Source organism: Ruditapes philippinarum, unplaced genomic scaffold (assembly GCF_026571515.1).
Source record: "Ruditapes philippinarum isolate M1 unplaced genomic scaffold, ASM2657151v2 ctg1026_1_1_1_1, whole genome shotgun sequence".
In the NCBI taxonomy this organism is placed as follows: domain Eukaryota; kingdom Metazoa; phylum Mollusca; class Bivalvia; order Venerida; family Veneridae; genus Ruditapes; species Ruditapes philippinarum.
Window position 1 is genome coordinate 34948 of NW_026853258.1, and position 23696 is coordinate 58643.

Here is a 23696-nt window from a genome sequence, read left to right on the forward strand (position 1 = left end):
TTCCACCCATAATTATCAATCAATTATTTCATTATTTCCAGTCTCAGATTAAAATTTTTAAAAAATCACATCGGAATTTTTAAATTTACTATATTTTCTTAAGGAATTTAACATATAAATAAGAAGTTACAGTTTACAAGAAGCATGTATATATTACAAATATTGAATGTTCTACTCTAAAAAGATACCTTGTTCTAAACTGTTTGGTCCGATTTATACATACACGAAGAGACCAAAGGTAAGACAAAAATTAGTTTAAAGAGTAGTGCAAAGATATACAGAGATGAATAAAAAAACACATTTGTTATTATTCTCCTATAGTAAATTCTATCACCTTTATATGTTAACACTGCCTGGAAAAAGAGTAAATTTCTTTGTGAGCACATTTCCATAGAAAATACATTCCAATCCAATGGCATAACAAAATGAAAAACAGTACAAAAACTAATAGGCATTGCACGAGTGCATGCATCCATTATTTATCAAGTCATAATTATAAAGCTATTACATCATTTTAAATTTAAATGCCTACAACTTTACATAACTTATAATAGCTTTTCAATGCTTTTTTTGTTTATATTTTTTTTTACTTAACAAGATGTTTATGAATACCGTTTATAAAGTTTCTACCAAAATTAATTTGGATAATAACTGTGTTAGGCCACTGACTAAATACAAAATATGAATTACAAAAAATTTGCATGCACATACAACAACAATCTAGTAACATCTGCGAATATATCTATAAGTCACTGATATACCTAAATGCATTCATTTTCTGAAAGGTTGTCGTCATTCTATGCATCTACAAGGTTATGTTTTATATAAGGTACAAATATCTGCTCTTACTTACAAGTGCATTTACTTCATCTATTGTACTTTGTTAATCCATGTGGTAAGGCAATAAAAAATGTTTTACGATGGCCGTTTGAAAACTAGTCTTATTCTTATTTTACCACATAAAGCTAATTCGAATTATAAATACTTTATATTTGTTATTTGATCAGTACGACAGTCTCCCAAAACCATGTTTATACTTACGGAAAAAGTTTATGCCTTAACCATTCTACCTAGCTGACGGGAAATGACCTTACCACATTGAATCACAAAATTGGTGGGGTATACAAGTTTTTTGTTAAATTTGTCAAAGTCTGGTGTGTTAGGATAAGAAAAGAAGATGAAATTATATGAATGCAGTTGGTAGATGGATCACACTTAGCTATTACTTCTGAAATATGAAAGCACAGCCTATACCACAAAAAGGCAGTGTGTATGAGGGGGGTTCGGAAATATAAAGAAAAGGTAGAAGATTAATCAGAGCTCAAACGTAAGTATATCTTATCATCTAAATCTACAACAATAGCACACATCTTTCATGCAATGTTTGTATAATACACAAATATAAACACAGGACACTCGTACTCTATAATTCTAATAGCTCGTACAAAAACCGATGTCTCAGAATCATTTAAATACATTAACGAGACACATGGAAGATTTACGTAGCTGGGATTTGACACAATAACTTCCTACTGTGATCGTAATGTCAATTACTACTGGCAAGAGGTGATTAAAAGTTACATTTGTTTATGTGATATAGCTTGCTCCCGTCATTGACAGCTCACCTGAAGACTTCGTACGGAACCAAATGTATCTTTAAATTACCGTCTCAGCCAAATGGCGTTACTTAAGTTGCAATATCGCAAGTCTACAAATTTTGTCTGCCCCCAATATCTAATGATAGTAATCTCATTTTTCATATATTTGAGAATTTATCAAGCCTTTATAATGATAAAAAGATAATTATACAAGTACTTCCAAAAGCAACTTTATATTACATGGTTTAATATGTTGTTTTATTTCAGTATGCTATTAAAAATTCCCTAAACCATTAAAACCGTCACCAATTTAGCCCAGTCACTTTACAAGTTACAATTTTTTGTTTGTTTTCTTTTCATATTTTTTGGTAACTTTCATATAATGCAATAAAAAAAAGAAAGGGTAAAGTGTTATGTGTAACTTGCACGTATCCACCAAGGTTTAGTATTGAAAAATCATGCTACAGGTGCACTATGGGGCAAGATTAACACTTCCTGTTGCTGCATACGCACAAGTGATAATCGCAAATACACGTGTTATGAGGATATAAAATATAAGCAAAATACAATGTGAGAATAACCCACAACAAAAACAGTTTTCTAAAACATTGAACTTGAGAACATAAACATTATATCGTCTAAGTACGTTACAAACTGCAGTGTCTGCTAAAAGCAATGTTTTACTTAAAAAGCTATATGAAAATTGTCATCTTATCAATAATTTTGATATTATCATAATAAATATTAAAAGCCTAACAATTTTAATATATATATAAAATATATAAATATATATAAATAACTACAATGTAGCTCTGCTCTGAGGTTTAAACTCTAGAATATAAATAATGGCAGAGATTAATGCAGCAGGATTTAACTAGTTAAGGATTCAATGCAACTCTATCTTTCATCTTTTAACATTAAATAACAAATTACCGCCCAATTCGCAACAATTACTTCAAATGGGTTTTGTACTTTTCAAAAAAAAAATAAAAAAATTAAAAATCACAATACATTTTTGCCAAACACAAGTTAGAAAAGTTCAATAAAGAAAGAGGTTAAAGTGAATATCAAAGTGTAAAATACTATCAGGAGGGTTGCAATAAAGAAGTATAGTAAGGTTTCGTAAGGTAAATATATATAATACATTGCTGCTTTTGTTGCCTACATCTATGCCAGTAATACCAAATAACAGAAAAGACACATATCAATTCAGCATGACAAAAACACACAAATAAACACATAAAAAACATGTCTTTTAACTTCACAAAAAATATGTAATACTTGCAGGAGTTTCAATACATATTTGCAATGATGTATCAGCCTAAAAAACTTCACTAAATTGAAGAAGCTCGCAACAAAACTACACTTGAAAGAGTAACTGATTAAAACCAACAACGGCCTAAATTTCATGAAGTTATAAATTTGAGAGAAAGAGGAAAAAAAAAATGTCAAATTTGTTACGGACATTCAATTTACAGAGACATGTACACTGAAAAATGTTATATGGATATTCCAATGGACATGTCACCCATACAGATGACAATAAAGATGATGATGATGATGATGACTGTAAAGTCCTGATTGATGATAATGATGATGTAATATGAACATAATGAAATTCAGAACTAATTTAATATGAATATATCAGTAATAAAATACAGTGCTAGATTTATCAATGCATGTATACAAACCTGGTCTTTTTGGGGTTTTTACCTGCTTTTATACACTATTTGCTTAACAGAGCTTCATCCATTTTTCTTTTTTCCATTTCATAATCAACTAAATGCCTTACAGTAATGATAAATCTATATTCTTTAAACGCCCCCGTGTTTTCAAAAACCCATTAACTTATTAAAACCATCTAAAATATTCTCCAAACAATGGCTGAAGTCTGCTAGCAGATAGGGAATTTCTTTCCTTTATATGGGTGTTATTTCAACTTGTATCATAACTGTTTTTTTGTTTTTTTACGTTATTACTTTATTTTCAGTTTTAATCGTCAGTTTAACCAAGAAAAAAAAAAAACTTTGTGAAGAGTGAATGGTATATACCCACTAGAGAATCTATTTATATTACAAAACATAATGATAAATGATGACATGACATTGATGATAAATGTATCAAGATATGTTTTATAATAAAAGATTTCCTCCGCTGATTCTGCAGGGTTTTAACAATGTTCAAGCAGTCTTACCTTCGATATATCCATCAAAAAACCTGATAAAGATTAAGCATTTTGTATGGTTCAATGTATTCCAATATATAATCTGTATTACCAAATATACTGTACAGTACAGTGTACATGACTTTATAACAATACTGGATTTTTTTCTCTTTTTTTTTCTTTTTTGTTCGCTAAACTTTCATTTCTCTTGTAAAAAAAAAAAAAACCCTTTAAAATCCCACCATATTCAATGGAAAGAAAAAATAATCAACAAATCGAAGCAATTGGCACTAATACAATATCATTTTTCATCTAAGTTTTAGAGTTTTATCTTGTTCTATGCAAATTTTCAATGTTTCAACAAGGCGAAAAGCAAAATAATGACATTCTAGTAAAGTCAACATAATAAACATTTTCCTTCCAAAAGAATTACGATGACATGAACAGATGACGCTCCAAACAAATAAAAACGTCAAGAATACATCCCTCTCAATTTTATAAATTAATCCCCTATCCTAATCTTGTTTTTGATTTTTTTCAAATTTCTTATTTTTATACAATATTTCAAAAGCTAAATAATGTAATCTCCATTTTTTTAGAATTTGCGAGAGTCAAAGCTCTGATGTTCAAAATACAAAGTGTAAACGTTTGATCAAAAGTTATACTTATTATTTAATGTTTTTGAAGATGACTAGATAAATTTGAAGTTATATATAAATAAAAACGACTATATTCTATCAGCCAATGTGTTTGGAGCAACGACTATGAGGCAATGATCTTATATGAAATATATAACTTGTAAAGGAAGTGAAAACATTTGGACTTCAAAAGTATACAGCCTAATTCTTTTACATGTTTAATTATCAATGACAAAAAAGAAAACAAAAAATGTTTTGAGGATGCAGAAAATAACTTCTAAAAGTTCTCTGAAGCCAAAACAGGTAATCTTGTTTTTTCTTAATTTCTCTTTTTATCTTAATAATTCAATTGCAATCAAACTTTTCATAATAAAAAATAATTTTACAGCAAAGATGCAAACAATATTTTCTAGCCTGTTAAATACAAATCTTTTACAAAGAGTCAACAACTTAAGTCAAAAATTTGGTCAAAGTCTTCTGAATTTGATACTTTTAGCGGGATAAAAAAAAACAAACTCAAATTTCAATCATAATCTCAAATCAAATTATTCTATTTGATTAAAAAATACATATCTGCGATTAAAAAAATATTTATAAAAACTCATTTGAAGAAAAGTAAGTAATATCCTGAATAAGTGAACAACAGATCTTGGGGCATATACCATACCTGTTGGTGAGCGTCGGATTGTAGGTGCGTGTCGTAATCTATCTGCTTCGCAAACCTCATCACACATGACCGACACAACAATTCATCGCCCTTCGGCTCCAAATGAGATAACGACACCTTAATACGCTTTCTCTCCGTCTGCTGCACAGCTTGCTAAAAAAATAAAAACAAGTTCTAATCAGAATGTACTGGTCGCTAAAAAACAACACATATATATGGTCCTGTAACAAACTTTAAATCACAAGGAAATACGGAGAGAAAAAAAATATATATGACATTGATGTTATCTGAAGACCCATTCAGATTTCAATTTCCTGACAAAACATTGCCTGTCATTTTATGAATAGTCTCATCAATTTATTTGAAGCACTTCAGCAAATTTCATTTTCCTGCAATGCATTCCATATTTATATCTGATCATATAAATGAGAAAAGATGAGCAAAAATAGAACCTCAATCATACAATATCTGGCCTCACAATAACATTAATATAACAGATAGAAAACAGATTCGTTTTGACAAGTTTTCAAAAATATCAAATTACAGAATCACTGAAACACTGTTCATACTTATTATTTTTTGAAAAAGATCTTAATAAACAATGATTTAGGTACCATTGCAAAAATTGTACCTAATTCACGTAGCTTACAATTTTTTAAATAAACTTTTGAACATTACAATGCCAAGACATATGCAATCTTCCTGAATATTGCATGACCAACTAATATGTCAAGCAAATTTTTAGCTGATCTGAAATTATTTTAGTGAATGGCTGGCAAGGTGTGATTCAAAACAAAAATAATTTATTAGGTTGGAGAACAAATACAGGTTTTCTGTATGTCAGTTATGTTCTCCAGTAATGTTACCAAGTCTGCATAATTTAATGTGATACTTATTTAACAATGATGGTCTATAAAAAAAATTCTCAGTTCTCTATTTAGTATATTTTATGATGTGTCATTACATAAATGTATACATCTTGCATGAGGTGTCTTTACATTCTAGCATCTTGCATGAGGTGTCATTACATACAGACTTGCATTAAATGAGTCTATGACTGTGTTAGACAAAAAGTCAGCTGAGAACTTTATAACACTTCTGAGACTATCTTTATAAAAGTCTTTATTACAAAATGTAAATGACAACGCATGTAAGATTCCTGGTTATCATATGATATCATAATGCCCATAATGCCAGAAAACACTGAATAAATGCAAATCCTCATTGATAAATCAATTTTATACTATTAATAATATCAAGATACATATAATGCTTATATTACATTGAAAACACGCCACATCGTGTAAAAAAAATTCTCTCTCTTCCTTTAAGATGCAGTATTTTAATCTGTAACAGTATGTCAGACATGAGAAAATTCAACAACAGTTCATTTAAGTATATTCTCAAAATTTATAAGGTTATTGGATTTGTTTCTATTCTTCTATTCTTGTTATTGTAAAAAATAGATTATCTTCAAAAATGAGTTCACTGTGAGGCAAATATTCCTAAATTTTAAATAAACCTACAATAGATTATTCCAATATTTTACAGACAGGTGCCCCCTTTATGACATAATGCATATATATCAATGTAAAGAGGGCAATCACATACAATTTTTTTAACCAAAATATTAGATTACAGAGCAATATCTCACTAGTTTGTGACATGAATGACTTCATATATAACCAGAAAAGAATGCCGGTCTCATATCTATAAATAAATCAAAACATATATAGTCTAAGAACCAAGATCATTACAGCTACACACTCACTTTTGGCTGCTGGAAATAAATCTGCCAATTTTCCTTTCTTGCCAATTTCTCAAAAAAGAAAATTCTGTTAACTGAGAAGAATTAATTCTTAATTGTGCCGAGTCTTTAAGACAAGCTGTTGGCAAAAATTGGTCTGTGAATGAATCAAGATAGTGAGCTGTGGGAATAAGGTGTCAGCCAGCCTATTTATACAGGGGCAAAATATCTCCCTACAATATACTCTGACAAAAAATAACTCTCTCCAGAGTTTGTGATGTTTAAACTCATTTCTCTTCTTAATTAAAACTGAACAACGGATAAAATTTACTCCTAAATACATAATTTAAACCATAAATACAGACTTTCTATAACAGGACATTTCAGTAATTTGTTTACTTTGTGCCATATCTTTTAACACATGTACATGGATTATTGTAGATAAAAATTACTTCCAATATTTCATATTAAAGAGTTTTCTTTATTTTTTACCCCCCGAAGGAAAATTAATCTTTTTATATACTTCCATTTCTTTTAAAAAATAATATTTTCAATAACCAATTTTGCATTCGGGTGAAAAATAAATTTACTGCATGTTATGTAAAGCAAAAATATTATTAAATGACCTTTAGAGCGGCAAAAAACAGTGACAAGGCTAGTCTGAAATTCTGTGATATCTGAACATACTTTACTTTCAGAAATTCAATTTCAATTTTTTTGATATCTAAATACTTATTAAACCACCAATGGAATCTTCCAAGGTTGTAAACTGTTAAACAGGCCAAATCCACACTAACATAGCATGGTCAAGTGTTAAGGAAGAGGCGATTCTTAACTAAATATACCAAAGTGATAAATATTGACCCAATGGTCATATTAGAACGATAGCCTTGGAAGACAATCATTAATCATATATACAATCCTATTGTTACAGCTTGATAATTCAATTCTTACTGAATCATTTGTACTCAACTGTGGCATATTCAATAAGAGTAGACAGGGAAGAATATTCATGGAAAATCACCACAGTGATATGGACTGAATGTCCAGCCAGAGAAATTACTGTAATCAAGAGAAATCTGGATATAGAATTTTAGTATACTTATATGCCAAGGGTATATAATTTTTTCTAAATGTAAAAAATAATCAATCAAATATACACACAATTTATAGCATTAATTTTGTAATCCAATATATATCATGACAAAATGTAATAACACAAGGTAATTTAATGTAAAGAAAAACATGCATATTTTGCAATACAGAATATTATTTAGTCAAATAGTGTTGTTTTATCGATGTTTTTTGTTGTTCTTTGTGTTTTTTAGTGTTGTTTTATAAATTTCTGTTGTTTTTGTTGTGTTTTTTGCCTTTGATGTTTTTTCTCACTTTTAAGGATCAGAATTATTCAGCTTACAAAAAAATACAATAATCTGCTCAGTGTAAAATAGATTGAACAATGTAAATGTATGAGGTGTATGTACCTCCTGACACATACAGATGTTACCAGATAGCAGCGTGGATAATATTAACATGGGTATTATTAACATGGATAAATGTAAGGAGATAACCTGGCTGCGGTTTACCATTATAACTTGTACATTACCTCTAGATCTATACAAGATTTCATCATCTAGACATAAGGAGTGAGATACAATCAAAGATTTTTTTAGCAGTATCTCAACATGCCTGTATGTTTAATATCATTTTAAAGAGACAAAGATTGTTCTATATCTAAAGTTGCCTTACCCTTGTGTCTCAATATATATCAATGACTTGAATTTTCATTATTATCAAGCACATTAACAATATTTATGTATAAGCTATACATGACAAAAACACAATTTTGTTGGGAAAAAAACAAAAACTTTTCTTCAGGAGATCAAATGGAATTCACTTCTCCCATACTGTTACTGCACTTCTGAAATACTGTTACAATCAAAATAACTGCATTTTCTCTTGTTTCAAAAGACAAAATTCATTGGACCCAAAGGACATCATATGGAACCAAAGCAAGTACAAACACAAGCACATACCCTTTCAGCAGGCAATGGAATGCTATCATTCGATGGCAAAGGTATATCTTCATGTTTACTTGATGGCAGAATACCACTGGGCAGGGGTATATTTACCATATCAGCTGATGGGAGGGGTATATCCCCAGCCTCTGGCAAGGGAATATCAGAGTGAGATGGCAGTGGTATCTCGGCAGTGGACAGAGTCATTTTGTTATTGCCACCTTTAATTGGAATGATGATCGGTGTACGTGATGTCGTCAGACCAGCTTGTTCTGAAATTGAAAATAACAAATATTATTATATGATCTAAATATATCTGCAATCTCATTGGTCCAAACAGTAGTCAACAGAACTTTTTATAAAATCATATTTACTGGGTGTAATATCATATTCACTGGCTGAATTGGATTTTCCCAGTCTATAAATAGATTGAGACTCATATTCAATGATCATTCACCATCGACTGTTAAATACGTGTGTTACTTAAAAAATAAGTGTTGCTTTTTGTTCTTTATGGCATATTTCACGATTAAAATATCAATACATTACCATTTTACTTAAAGGCTACATCGCAATGTTGAGTATAAACTTGAATTACTTTTGTATGCGCAGCGTTCGCGAAATCGTTGCACGCCTAACACGTGCGTCTTTTTTCCCGCGCTTCAACGAGGCAAAATTTGTACATGTATATAAGGTTGTACTTTTTGTGATTTTTTTTTTATTTCTTAGCCTATTCATATAATAAAACAATTATTGACTAGTGAGCCATTGAATATGATGTGATATCACCGGCAGAAAGTCATATTGACCTCGGCTATCGCCTCGGTCAATATGTCATCTGCCGGTGAATATCACATCATATTCAATGGCTCACTAGTCAATAATTGTATAATAATGAATAACCCGCATATAAAAACCATAATCTATCACATTTTACATGCATTTAAAAAATATATTGCTGAACTGTACAAGTGAATTGAAAATACTTTGAAAAATGTAGCAGTGAAATTTTCAAATTATAATTTCACCATAAGGCCAACATTTTTTTATAAAATGTTTTACGGGACCGCCGACCGTATTTTTAGAGAAAATCAAATAAAAATAAAAGTTAATTTAAGAACTTTTATTTTCATTTTGCCCGCCGACCTCTCTGACCCACTGCTGTCAAAATTAAAAGTTACTTGGTATGGAACACATTTTTCACTTTAGTTGTTAACGATACTTAACAGTAGAACCTCGGAACTTGCTTAAAATAACTGACAAAAGTTAGGCCCTTTGATGTTTACAAGAATGTTACAAAAGGCGTAACAAAAGGGAAGGGCAATAACTTTACAAGCTTGTAATAAATTTACACGTGTGAATATCACGCAACACCGGGTCACGGAAGTTCGCTTTTTCGAAACTTGTTTACAATACAACTATGGCTATTTGAGTAATAAATATTAGAGCATTTAATCAAACATGATAGCCTGTAAAGCTGTTAGAAAGCACGACTGGTAATTAACATCCATTGCATAAGTTGATTTGAATTACCTTCATTGTCAGAACAGTTGTAAAAAATTAAATGGGCACGGGATCAAAGCCGTTGATCGACTTTGGTGTCAAAATGAAATATAACTCGATTTACCACTGACCATGAGAATACTTCCATACATTAAAATTAAGAGTCATGTATAGGTTTTATAAAGAAATATAAGTTAAATTTACTTAGACAGATTGAGAAAAACGAGTAACAAATGAGTTCTACTTACATTGTAGATTTATTGTAAGCAAATTGATAGTGAAAACTTTTTATTATGAATCTTTGAAAACAAGTCATTAATTTATTATACGAAAATAAATTCCTGAAAGTTGTTTGGTGGACAGATTTTTGTTGTTGTCTTGTTGAAATAAAAGGCTTTTTTTATAATTGAACACAGTCATCTATAACATTTATTAAGTTAATATTATATCATGACAGGTAGTAATTATGTGTATTTTTAGAAGTTTTTTTACTAGATCAATATTGAGAAAATTGGTCTTTTTTCAATGTAAGATTATGAGCATAAGTCCTCTTTGACATTTCTGTAAAAACTGCCTAGGTATAATAAATTCTCAGCAGAAAACTCTGATTTTGTAACAATGTATGCCATTTGATTTTCTATTTACTGTCAATTGCTCTCATTTTACTAATCATTTGAAATACGAATAATTTTCAGAAATTGCAAATTTTTTTGCACTTACAGAACTTACTCTCTTAAAGATAATTTGAAGTTGTTGATTCAATTTACTTTGTGAAACTGACATTGTACATTATTATGTTTGTACCTCTGTGAATGGATCACTCTCCCTGTGTGGTGTTGTCGATAAGAATCCTGTCAGGAAGTTAATTTGGATTCCCATGAGGAAACTATCAGTAAGCTTATAATAGGTTGGTGGTTCTACCTGGTTGCAAGCTTGTGTCAGTAAAGCTTGAGAGTGGCAATACGACCTTGTTTGGATACTCTTTAAATGAAGGGACTAAACAATGAATTTGGAGTTGTGTTGCATGTTTGCCCTAAATGTGAAAAGACAAAACTAATAGAAACTAGATCAGCATTAAATAGCTACTAAAAACAAAAGCAAAAGTGACTTAAAGCATTTTTTTCAATTATTTTGTTTAAAATTATGTCAAAAATACTTCAAAACTATAAAATCATTGATTTTATGAACAAAAAATCTGTTTTTGGAATCTTAAAAATATGTTTGAAAATAAAAAATTTTAACCTTTTTTTTTTCATTTTATTTTTATTTTGTGGTCGACTGATAAAAAAAATGAATTTTATTTTTATTTTTATTTATCCCCCCGACCCAATGTTTTAAAAAAATGTCCCGTAAAACATTTAATAAAAAAATGTTGGCCTAATGTTACGTTATAACAGATTTCATGGAAAACTGTGATCAACATTAACTTCTTACAAATATGTATATCAAAATATTCACATCATCCAGATTTTAAACACTCCCAAAAATGACAAAACATTGACAGTTAAGAAATGTAAAATTTGTTCTAACATCCAAATCTAAAAATAATGAAGTGAATTCACCCCAAAAACAAGGATATAAAATTTTCCTTGTATTGTTTAAACAGATTTTCAACATATATTACTACGCTGTCTGTATCTATGTTATATCTTTATACTCACACAAAACTTCCTTGTTATCGGGCTAGTACATTATAAATTATGATATCATTAAAATACACTGTTTTACACATTTGTAAGTCTTACTTATAATATATAAAAAATATGAAAATTCCTTCAATAACAATATATTTCAATTTTAATCCAAAATTTATACTGCTGAGCCTGTACTAAACTTGACCTCCTGTTAAATGTTTTGTTTTTTTCTATATATATAAAGTGAATATATCCCCATCAAGCTATCAATTTTGATCAGTTTGCGAGGAGGAAATCCACTATTTACATAGGAAACCAGAAGAAAATATCAAATATGATGAAATATTGAACAGATAAATCACAGATAACATAGATATTTTTGACAGATGAAAAATGAAAAAGTCTGTACTGCTTTTTCTTCTTTAATCACCAAAACAACAACAACAACATATGGAGATACCTTCTCTAGCTGCTGGTCGTGGACGTGGTCCACCCTCTAAACATCCACCTCCCCCGCCAATCGGCTTATCAGCAGTCAACACAATATTGTTACTCTGAAAATAAACAACGTCACCGTTTTATACAATGATAAATCCACTGTGCATGTCAAACGCTAACAGACAGCAAATTTCAAACAAATCCTGTATAAGTTTGTATCATTTATGTTTATTCACACATTAAGACATAGCGGGTTTTATTATGAAATGTTTCTCATTAAATCCTGTAGTTTTATTAAGTGTTTCTTCCTGGTTCTACAGCAGCTAAGATTGTCAGTAGATTTAATTCAATCTATAAACCAACTCATCCATGTTCATGTTTTTAATTTCCTTAAATTGATTTTCACTCGGTCCGTCCCGAGTGGATTTCCTTTTATATCAATTGATGAAAACCTTTACATCACTTTCATAATACAATACAATGACAAAAAGATACAAAATGACTGGTTTTATTTGTTAAGAACGTTAACCTTTTCTTTTCACGTTCAAACTTAAAAACTTTCAATTTGTATGTGACGCAATATTGCTCATAAAAAAGGTAATTTATAATAAATTTTGATGAGTTATATAACTTCTTACTATACAATTATAAATCAAATATGTTCACTTCAAATACAATAGTTCTCAACAAAGTAAACAGATGAAAGCTGTATTATATTTTTTACAACAGAAATAAAGCCACCTTATAAATAAAAAAAAAAAAAAAAAAATTAAAAAAAAAATCTAAAGAAAGAAAATTGCTCAATCAATTTCCATTTCAGAAAAATCCATATTCCTAACAGTCTAAACAGTTCAAAACTTCACTTTCTCACCCAAGAGAGAATTCATCTCAAAACTGAAATAATCCAACAAAGAAATCCCTAAGGCATGGAAACATCTAACACTCAAAAATATCTATGTTCAAATAAAAAAATTTTCCTGAATGCACAGGGGAAAAAATAAATATTTAAACAGACAGACATAGAGCAGTGAAGATTAAAACTCTGTCATATCCCGAAAAACCCAATACTTCTCATTATGTACACTTTCATTGATTGGTTAGAGCTATTACAATTAAAGCAATGTTGCAATGCAAATTGAATTGCCACATGTTACTGCTACAATTACTAGTAATCCAGTTTGCTACAATACATAGAAGTGAATGCCAAGTTATACCTTTGTTTACCTAAAAAAAATTAAGGTAATAATTAGATCCTACTTAAAATCAAAAGATAATTACTCTGTACCACCCTTAAGTGGACTTGTCCATCTTTCAATCCGGGCATAAACCAATCTTCATTTTAAGGGAAAATTTCAAAATATATACTGAAAAGCAAACTGTGCAGACTATGATCAGCTGGCACAGATGTGCCGGATATCTGCCAGATGAACTTGGTCTACATTGGTTGCATTGGAAGATTCTGTAGCCGTCAGCAGGCTTTTGGTTCAACAGATTTCAAAAAATATAATTTAGTATATACGAAAATACAGTTTGTACTTGAAATAATATCATAGTCTATCATATTTGGTACCAAACAGAATCAGTCTATCATATTTGGTAACAAACAGAATCTTTTTGTTAATTTTACTGAGCTAAAATTGCAAGATTGCCCTGGATATTGTTCAAGAGATAGAAAAGTTTGTATCTTTTATCAAAACCATATTAAAATTTAATTTTTTTTGCTACAGAAATTCTTAGATCTTGAAAGAGCATAATTTGAATGATTGGATTTAGCTCAATAAAAACAGAGAATAACAACCCTGTTAGAGCTAGCCGACACTGCAATCAAAAAGACAATTCAGAAAAATATATTCAAAATATATATTATATACATTTACAAGTTACAGACTTCTTGTAACCTTTTTACACTGCAGAATAATTATATCTAATAAGTAATTTAAAAGGTCACAGCGATTGGGCTAAATGGTAATGAAATAAAAGATCATGAATTCCATTTTATGATGGGGACAATATCAAATTTCCAACTTAAATTTAACTTCCTAACCTTTCAATCTTAAGACTAAAATTAATGAACTTTTAATAAAGATTAAATACTTTAGAGGTGCTATTGTTGTCCTTAACTTTATCATTTTCACATTTTGTAATTGATATATGTTTGAACTATACCGTAAATCCTCATGAAACAATGTCCCATGTTGTGTAGAAGGTTTAAAATAAGACAATCCATTAATAAACTTCCCTGAAAACATAAAGCTGTCTTGGTCGAAGAAATGAAAATGTTTTACGCCTATATGAACTTTGAACACGGGCTATAAAATACAATAATGGCAGTATTTAAACATATATATCTTAGATTTCAGATATAGCTACAATTAAACTATGTAAACACAGTCTGTTCTATAATACCCTGTAGATTTTATATATACATTTTGTCTACTCTTATCTTAATATTGTAAAGATTAAATCCATTCTATGGATAAAATTTTGAAAATACCTTTACATTTTCCGATCAATATGTAAACAGTTACATGTATTAGGTCAGACTTTACCAGCTGGTATTCGGCTTGTTAAACTTGATTAATTATTCATACTATTTGCAATCTCTTTTATGTTTCTCAAACAATGTCAAACAAAGAGAAATAGAAAGCCATTTAGTCTACAAAGATCACTGTATAATTTGTTCAGTCATTATTTACAATGTATATGTTGTCTTAGTTCAATATAGAATAAATAGTGTAATGTCAATACAGTTAAATAGACTAAAAGTTTCCATATTACACTGTGATACTTTGTATATACTGGCTCAGTTTAACTTATTTGTATAAAAAAATTATTACTGAAACACAATAAAGATCTGACAGGGTTTATACAGAATTTATTTTACTTTGAATGTGTATGAAGCTATAAGCTTAAACACACACTTTCGAATCAGTTCCTGGAACCAACCAGTACTGAATAATAAGTGTAAAGTTTCTTGCTCAAGTAAACAACAGCTTCAGACTTCCCGAAAGTTGAAAAAAACTGTCAGACATTCGGTCTGACAAACCATGAAAATCTGTCGGACCGAAACAAAATCTGTCGGACCAAATAAAATTGATCAAAATCAAAGAAAAACTTGTGTTTATATTTCTAAGACACTTTTTGTTTTTTATTTTTTCGCCGTAAAAATCGGCACAATCCGTACAGCGCATTTTCATCTCCTCCCTGTCATACACCAATGATTCATGGCTCTGCTTTCATTTTTCATTAAATTTTGTCTCAGGTCTAATATTTTCATCATTTTATTGCTTTTCTGTGCACTCTTCTGACGTAGATTTTCGGTTTTTCCAAGGTTTGGCACCTTTAGCGACGCCATTTTGTATACATGCGGCTTGGATAAAAGCCGGACAGTCGGACCGATCCGGAATAAAAAATTGTCGGACCTGATCAAATTTTATCGGACATGTCCGTCGGACCGACGTATTTCGGGAAGTCTGCAGCTTGGTAATGGGGTTTTGAACCCGCACAGCTTGTGATCCATAGATTACTAGTCTGAAGCATTAACCACTCGGCCATTTTTGACTTGATTGCTGAAATGGCTACTCAAACCGTTTTCCTGCTGAAAGTGAAAGTGACAAGCCTTTGGCACCAGTAGAGCCAGGCCAGCCAACACTGGAAATGCAAACTAACTTAAATACTACACCAGAAATACAAACTAACTTCAATACAGTTTTTTTTTGTCCTGTTGTTTTTTTCCCTTCCTTTTTCATCTTTCCTCACTCTCAAAAAAATGACAGCATGTCTCTGTTAAGACATCTAATATTAAAACCAAGATGACATGTTTTTATAAAGATATCCTGCTCAAATGTGGCAACATTTGTGCCAACGTCAGTAACATTACTATCCTGGGACACTTGAGCAATGCAGATAAATCAATACCCTTTTTCTCTCACTATTTAACATGTTCAGTAACTGAATTTACCTCTAAACTTTTTTCTCTAATGTAAAACCATAACTTTCTCCAGTTGAAAATAAGATGTTCGAATTTTTTTATCACAATTTTTTTGCACAGTAATTTTGTAGTTGTTTATTCAACCCACCCACACTAAGTTCAACAATACAACATAGCAAAAAGTGTAGACTAAGTCAAGACTGTATCAATGTGCAGGAAAACCTGACTCTTAATAAGTCACTAATGCCAGGCAGTATTACAATATAGTTTGTTTATTATCTAGGACTGCTCTTAGAGACTTAAATCTAAGTTGAGACAGTGCTGAAATATTTCTAATCTCTAATTTAAATTTTCACAACATTTACCATAAAGAACTTGTTTGCACTACAGTGTCAATCTAACAAATATAAAGCAATAATGTAAATATTAAAAAAAAAAAGTTCAAAAAAGAAACTATCTCTCCTGCAAATTATTGTCAAACACTAGAGCTAAGAAACCTTACAACAATGTCTCACCAAATCAAGAAAGCAGACAAAATGTCTACAAATATTTTCCTTCTTGCTTTCCAAGAGCTCAGCCGAAAAAAATGAAAAGAAATCCCATGTTTGTAGGAACAAGTGTGACTTTCCATGGCTTTTTTTCCTACGTCTTTTTTTTCTATGTTGTTAATAAAGCCAAAAGGCAATCTGTATCCCATATAAGTCTGTTGTTATAATTCTTATTGTTATTTTACCTACATGCATGTCTGTGTACATAAAGAAATGAGGAAAAAAGGTACTAACCTTATTAGAAATATAATTTTTCCCCGTCATAGATCATCAATACACATTATACAGATTCAATTATTGAAGAATATCTATACTTTAATCCAAAATGCACTTATCACAGAATCATTCAATTCTTCTACCAAAACTATTGATACAAGTTATGCATGTTGGATATGATACAATAAATGACCATGTGGTATATCCAAAATAGAGCACCCACATCATGTGGTATAAATTATCATCCTATCCACAACTACAAGACTCCATGATGTAACTCTTGGCATCATCAAACAAATGCTTTTTTTCCTGTCTCAAGAGCTAATATCAAACATTTTAGCTAGATATAAACACTTCAATACATACTAATGAATCTCTCTCTTTCTCAGTCCAACTTTTAAGGTTTCTTGTTAATTTTATATTTGTCATTTATTTATTTGGGTTTTAAGTCTCATTTAAAACACTGTAATGTTCATTGGCTGAAAGGTGCCCCCTCAGTGAATTATTTCAGACATCAGCTGGCAATGACATAGCTTTAACTGGATAATTCCTAACCAGAATGGGTCCCCTAACATGCGAGAGGGGGGATTCAAACCGACAATAGTGAGGGGCAAGTGCTTTAAAGTCAGGGGCCTCTAACCACTGAGGCCCCCTTAAGCCCTCATCATTTTGTGAGTGCTGATTTTTTTTTTTATAATTCTAAGTAAATCACTAAGTACCAATCATAAGAGATTTCCACATAAATCAGTAAACAGTACTTCTTTACAATTTTTTAGTAGGCTAGCACTTGCCCAAAAAAGTAATTTCATTATCATCTTACTATTTACTTTATTCACGTTGTATGAACTGTATATTTAGCCATCTACAAACATACAAAATCACATTTTCTAATTTCCCCTAGATTAATCAGTTTTCAACGTTACAATAGAAGCATGGAACCTTTACATTGATAATAACAATGGTCGGTATAAATACACTGAAATCATAAAAAGAAATATGAAAACATCACATGTGGGGACTGAATGTCTAATACATTATACTGTAACACCAATTTACATGTAATCATCTCACTGCTAAGAAACTAATACAGTTTTTTATTCTACATTAAAACTGACATTCAATACAACAAGAAAACAACATGCAATAATCATTGATATAGCTTCGAGGAATATAACAAGAGAAATTTCATTTGTCATGCCACGTTTTTTGCTGCCTCCGTTATCTAATCTATCAATATTCCATTCTAATGATGCCTCTCCAATAATTTAAGATATTTCAAGTTATGACTAAACAAATTTCATTCTTCATTGAAGGCACCAATACCACTCCCGACAATAAAGGCTATTGACATCTGAAGATGAATCTTGTTTTTTGTTTGTTATTTTGTTGACTTATATCATATACTATCAGTTTCAAGCTATACTGCTATAAAGGAATTGTTCAAATCCTTGCAAGGGCTGTAGAGAAGCATATAATCTGGCTTGCTTGCTATGGATTGGTTGTTTAGGTTTTATTTAGGGGCCACTCCCAACATTATCTTCAGCACAAAAATTAATGGACACCTGAAAAAAACCTGCACAGACAATCTGTTCAGCAAGCTGGTAAGCAAACCAGGTTGTTAGATTCTCAATGGCCTTTGCAAGGATTTAAACAGGCACGGGTTACAGGTTCATGATCAAAGTTAGCATTGAATCTCACCACCTGACCAAAATGCCCTTTCATCTTACTGTATGAGGCAAAGATGGATTATAAAGAAACTTATAGTAAAAGAATTAAAACACTGTACTTATAATTCAAATTAAATTGTACACTTGCCTGACTATTGTATTTTCTACTTTATACATTATGAGTTTACAACAACCTTGCTTGCACTCAGAAAAACAAAATTATTCAGCAGTTATGTACAAAATCAATCCCACAACTCACATGACAATATCTGTCAATATATCAATATTAATTACCAATATATTGATTTTATATATGCATATATATATTTGATATTTATCAGACATCCCTAATTAGTTATTGGTCTGATTAAACAGGATATATCAATAAACAATTTCATCGGCCAAGAACAATGAAAAACTTGGATACTAAAGTATTTCCAAGAAAAGTTTCCTCCACTCTGTCTCCTGGCAGGTTGGGAAGTAAACTAGACTGTGAAATAATAGTCTAGTACAGATATAACTTATAAATATACCTGCTCCTGTCCGATGTTTCTAATTATGTGAGAATTGGAATTCAGCACAAGAACAACTGGCAGCTGACCAACTATAATAATGTAGAACATGTTAGTGAGAGAAACTAATATACTAGTGTATCAACCAACCTTGGAACAAATCTATTTCAATTTCAGCACTTTGTACCAGAAAATTCAGTCAGTCATAATGAATTGCTTATGCCAACAGTATGGAGCAAGGCAAGTTCTTGCACAGTCAACATTGCTTCATTTTACCATTAAACTAACATTTAAAAGTCTGGATTCAGTTTTTTGAATTCAGCCCATATTATCTATTTGAGGATAATAAGTTAAAAATTTAAACAGTCAACTGAATTTAGAGCCTTGCCAAAATGCAGACATGCCGACTGGCCTGACTCCTTACTAGTGACTGACCTGGCTCCCTACTGGTGGCAAAGGCTAATTACTTCTGGTCAAAGCAGGGTAACTTGGGTTAAGGTAAAAAGTCCCTTTAAAATAACAATGAACAGTTCTAAATTGAAAGCAATACAAGTCTATTGCCCTACCTTAAATTAGCAATGGAGAAATGGGAAGGATATATCACTATAATAACTATTGACCAACTCTGAAGTTCACCTTAAATTGCCTCATAAAAGAAGTACAGCTCAAACTATCACAATATAACTTCTACCCCCATAAAACTTCTTACTTTCATCATCAACTGATGATAATACATACAAAAATTTCATGTAAATTTGAGGACTGGTGTGCCAAAAAGCATTATACCTAATAATAAGTACTTCAAAGCTCAAAATGATCATGTAATATGCTTTCTATAAATATACTTGATATAAATAATATTCTTACCATAGTATCATAAATAGGAGACACTCCGTCCATAATTGTATGTATTTATACCAATCCTTATTCTAATTGTCTGTAACTTTAGAAGCGAAACCAAAAATGCTTGAAATTTACATTATACATGTTTCACATGAACACGTAAAATTCTTTCTAACAGCTCAGCATGAAAAAAACATTCCTGAAACCTCTAAACATAAAAGGGCGCAACGTCCTTTTTTTAAAGACATGACAGCACAGTCCCTCATGAAGTTTTAATGAAGTAACTGACAACTTGAAATACATTATTTTCAACAGCCATCGATCAATGATAATTAAAACTGGAGAAAAAACAAAACGACAGTAACCAATTGCGGCCTACTCTCCTCGTTTCATCGCAGCTTTTTTTCCTCCCTCCTTTTTGTTTTAAATTGGACGACGACATTGATTGCTTCAAAAATTAAGGACATGACATGGCACTTTCTTAGGACTGAAGTATTTTCGACATGCAATGCAGGGGTTGTAAAACTGCTTGGAAAAAATCTATGTTAAGACCTCTTCCAGTAGTAGTTTTGTCTGATACAATTATCAGTTATCAAATAACCATTGTACTAGAATTAAATTACCACAATTGCTGAATAAATCATGGATGTACTCTTTCAAGATAGCAAATTAAATAGCAACAAAAAAGCAAGGTTTTTACATCAGCCATTCACTGCATTATTTCTGTATGGATTTTACATCAAAGGGTGTTCCATAGGTTAATGTAGTAACATATTTATATATACAAAATGTACTGAAATAACGTCTGTGCAAGGTTTCAGTTTAGTTTTTTCCCCCAATTATTTGCAGAAAACAGATAAAACTCAAGTCGTATTAAACCAGGTTTTCTTTGCTTCACTGACACTGGCTTTTCACAGGCAGTTTTCTTATCGAACAACCTCTCTGATAATCATGCAATTTTCGCAAAACAATTTTACATTAGGTTTTTTTTCATACTCCTTCCCAGAAGTATCCATTAACCATTTGTTTCAATTTAAGCCCTTACGTCTCTTTCCCTCAATTGAAATATCTTTACAATGCTAAATTTCAATTTAATGGATTCGTTCTGCACTGACATTATAACAGTAACAGCAAATCATTATTGTTTATGTTACTAAAAAGGATTTTGGTAATCTAAACATTGGAATTAAACAACAATTAGCGAGCTTGACTCAATGTCAGTCATAATTCATAGCTATGTAATGAAAGTGATTAATCATAACTGTGTAGTCTTATTATACATGTTAAGGGCATATATCTGGTAATTATATGTCCATCATGCATATTCTGCTGTTGTTGTTGTTCTCCTACTCCTGAAGGCCACATTGGAAATAAAGATATTATTATTATTATTTTAACCGCCATTTAATATAAGCTGAATGCAACTGGTGAAACTAATAATGGACTATGTTAAAGTCTATCACATAAGTTTAGAAAGGAAAAGGAAAATAATACTCTTAAAACATCAGATAACTGAAGGAAATTAAGACTTTTTCTTCTAGAAAAATACCAATCTTTTAACGATACATTATAAATTACATCATATTCATAATCAAATACATTAAGTACTGAAACGATTCCAGAATTTGGACTGATAACGTCCGACATCACTTTTATCGGATCCTATAAAGGCACTCTCAACACTGCCTTATCTATACAATATCCATTATTGTGCATCTCATTATAACACTAAACCTTTTTAGATGAGGAGTATTTTACTTAACAACTAGCATAAAAATCTATCAGACTGTATGAGGCAAAAATGTAAGTAAAAGGTCTCTATCAGACTGTACAAGGCAAAAATGTAAGTAAAAATTCCATCTCTCTAGACATCATCAGCATTTTGTCAACCTTGAAATAGGATTGATTCAATGGAACATATTACTATCTTGGTATATTATTATACAAGTATTTTGTCAATATTTCCTTCAACAATCTTCCACCCTATTGTTGTAACAGGTTAACTCCTATAAAATTAGATGAAGAGTTACCCTGTTACTGCAATAAGGGGACAAATTATGAGAATTCAAAAGCATTCAATGCTGCAAGTCTCTTTGTTATATACAACTTCTTTTGGTCTTTGAACTCTTTTAAGTGAAGAATATATCAATAATCACAAAAAGGTCAGTGATTGCCCTTCTCAAATGCCCACATATGCCTGCAATAATTAGCAAAGAGAAGCACCTGAGGTCTTCCTCAATTAACCAGTAAAGCTCAAAAGGTGCTATATTTATGACTTTTTAACAGCAAAAGGGTGACTAAAACCTCTCCAATACATAAAAATATAGATATATAAATAATATTCTATCCATTTGATTTGTTTCCAGAAATGCTAAAGTAACCTCTTGAAAATTTATCAGCTTTTACAGCCTATAACATCATCTACGTTATAATGAATACATTATACATGTATATATATGTGTATTAGTCTATCTAGTTAGACATATTAAAATCATTCTAATCTTTACCATATAAATACAATAATAAATCAAGTAACAAACAAACTTACTTTCATGCAAATTACCGAAGATTAAACCTATTTACATAAAAGGCCAAGGAGACTTTCTTTATAAACAGAGAAAAGAAGCCCTGAGGAAGACAGTCTATATACAATGATGAATGTATGACTATTTCTGGTGGTGATGGATTCACTTGTCTCCGTTGACGAGTAAATCCTGATATTATCTTTCATCTTGAACAATTCAATTCCATTGACGTCTTTAACAGTATCAAAATAAGACATTCATCAATGACAAGCATTATCCAAACATAGTCTGCTCTCCACTCAACTCTCTCTCAAGTCTCCTGTTCTACTCGATATTTAGAATCTATGCATTTAATTGACATAAAGTTTCGTAATTGACACAAAGTTTCGTAATTGACACAAAGTTTCGTAATTCAACAAGACATTTGCAAAAAAAGTCAGCACAAAATCATCAGTAAATTGGCTATTAAAATGTACATTTATTTCAGGTAATTTTCAAGGGTGCATTATAAATCTTGTGAAATTATGAACAAACATGGGATTTCTCAGTCTGGTAAAATGCATAAAACATGAAATAAAGTGCGGTAGATGATTATCAAGGGTATGAAGGGATATCAAAAGAAAGAAATCATGTGTTTGTTTGTACCAGCGATTTAGCACGAGTGCAAAGTTTCAGTAGTTTTAATAAATTTCTCTATGTAAAATATAAACTAAACAATTCTAAAATTCTGAAGTTTATATAAATTTATTAAAAATTGTGTTGGAAGCTATAAACACTCTAAAACACTTTTGAATCTGTTCCTAGAACCAACCAGTACTAAGCAATGAGTGAAAAATTTCTTGCTCATAAAAAACACTTGTCTCTGATAGGGTTTAAACTCCTTTAACCTCCTTACAGTCTTAAGCTTATATTTTCTTGAGAAAAATCCAATTCTATATAGTTTTAAATAAGTATATGTATGTATTTCAGTGATACAAAGCACAGGTGATCAGGCATTGTATTAAGTATAACAGCAAATTATCATGATAATTTATTCAAACCTTGGGT

General features: G+C 30.7%; 1 protein-coding gene across 1 annotated transcript in view; it reads right to left on the bottom strand.

The window, feature by feature from the left end:
* The window catches only part of LOC132736308 (serine/arginine repetitive matrix protein 1-like), a 45227-nt gene that overhangs the window by 13194 nt on the left and 8337 nt on the right, over positions 1-23696 (bottom strand). The window contains exons 4-6 of the mRNA XM_060723411.1: positions 12430-12523; positions 8851-9104; positions 5068-5220 (exon numbers count right to left, since the gene is read on the bottom strand). Of these exons, the coding sequence (XP_060579394.1) occupies positions 5068-5220; positions 8851-9104; positions 12430-12523 (501 nt within the window). The remainder of the gene's footprint in view (positions 1-5067; positions 5221-8850; positions 9105-12429; positions 12524-23696) is intronic.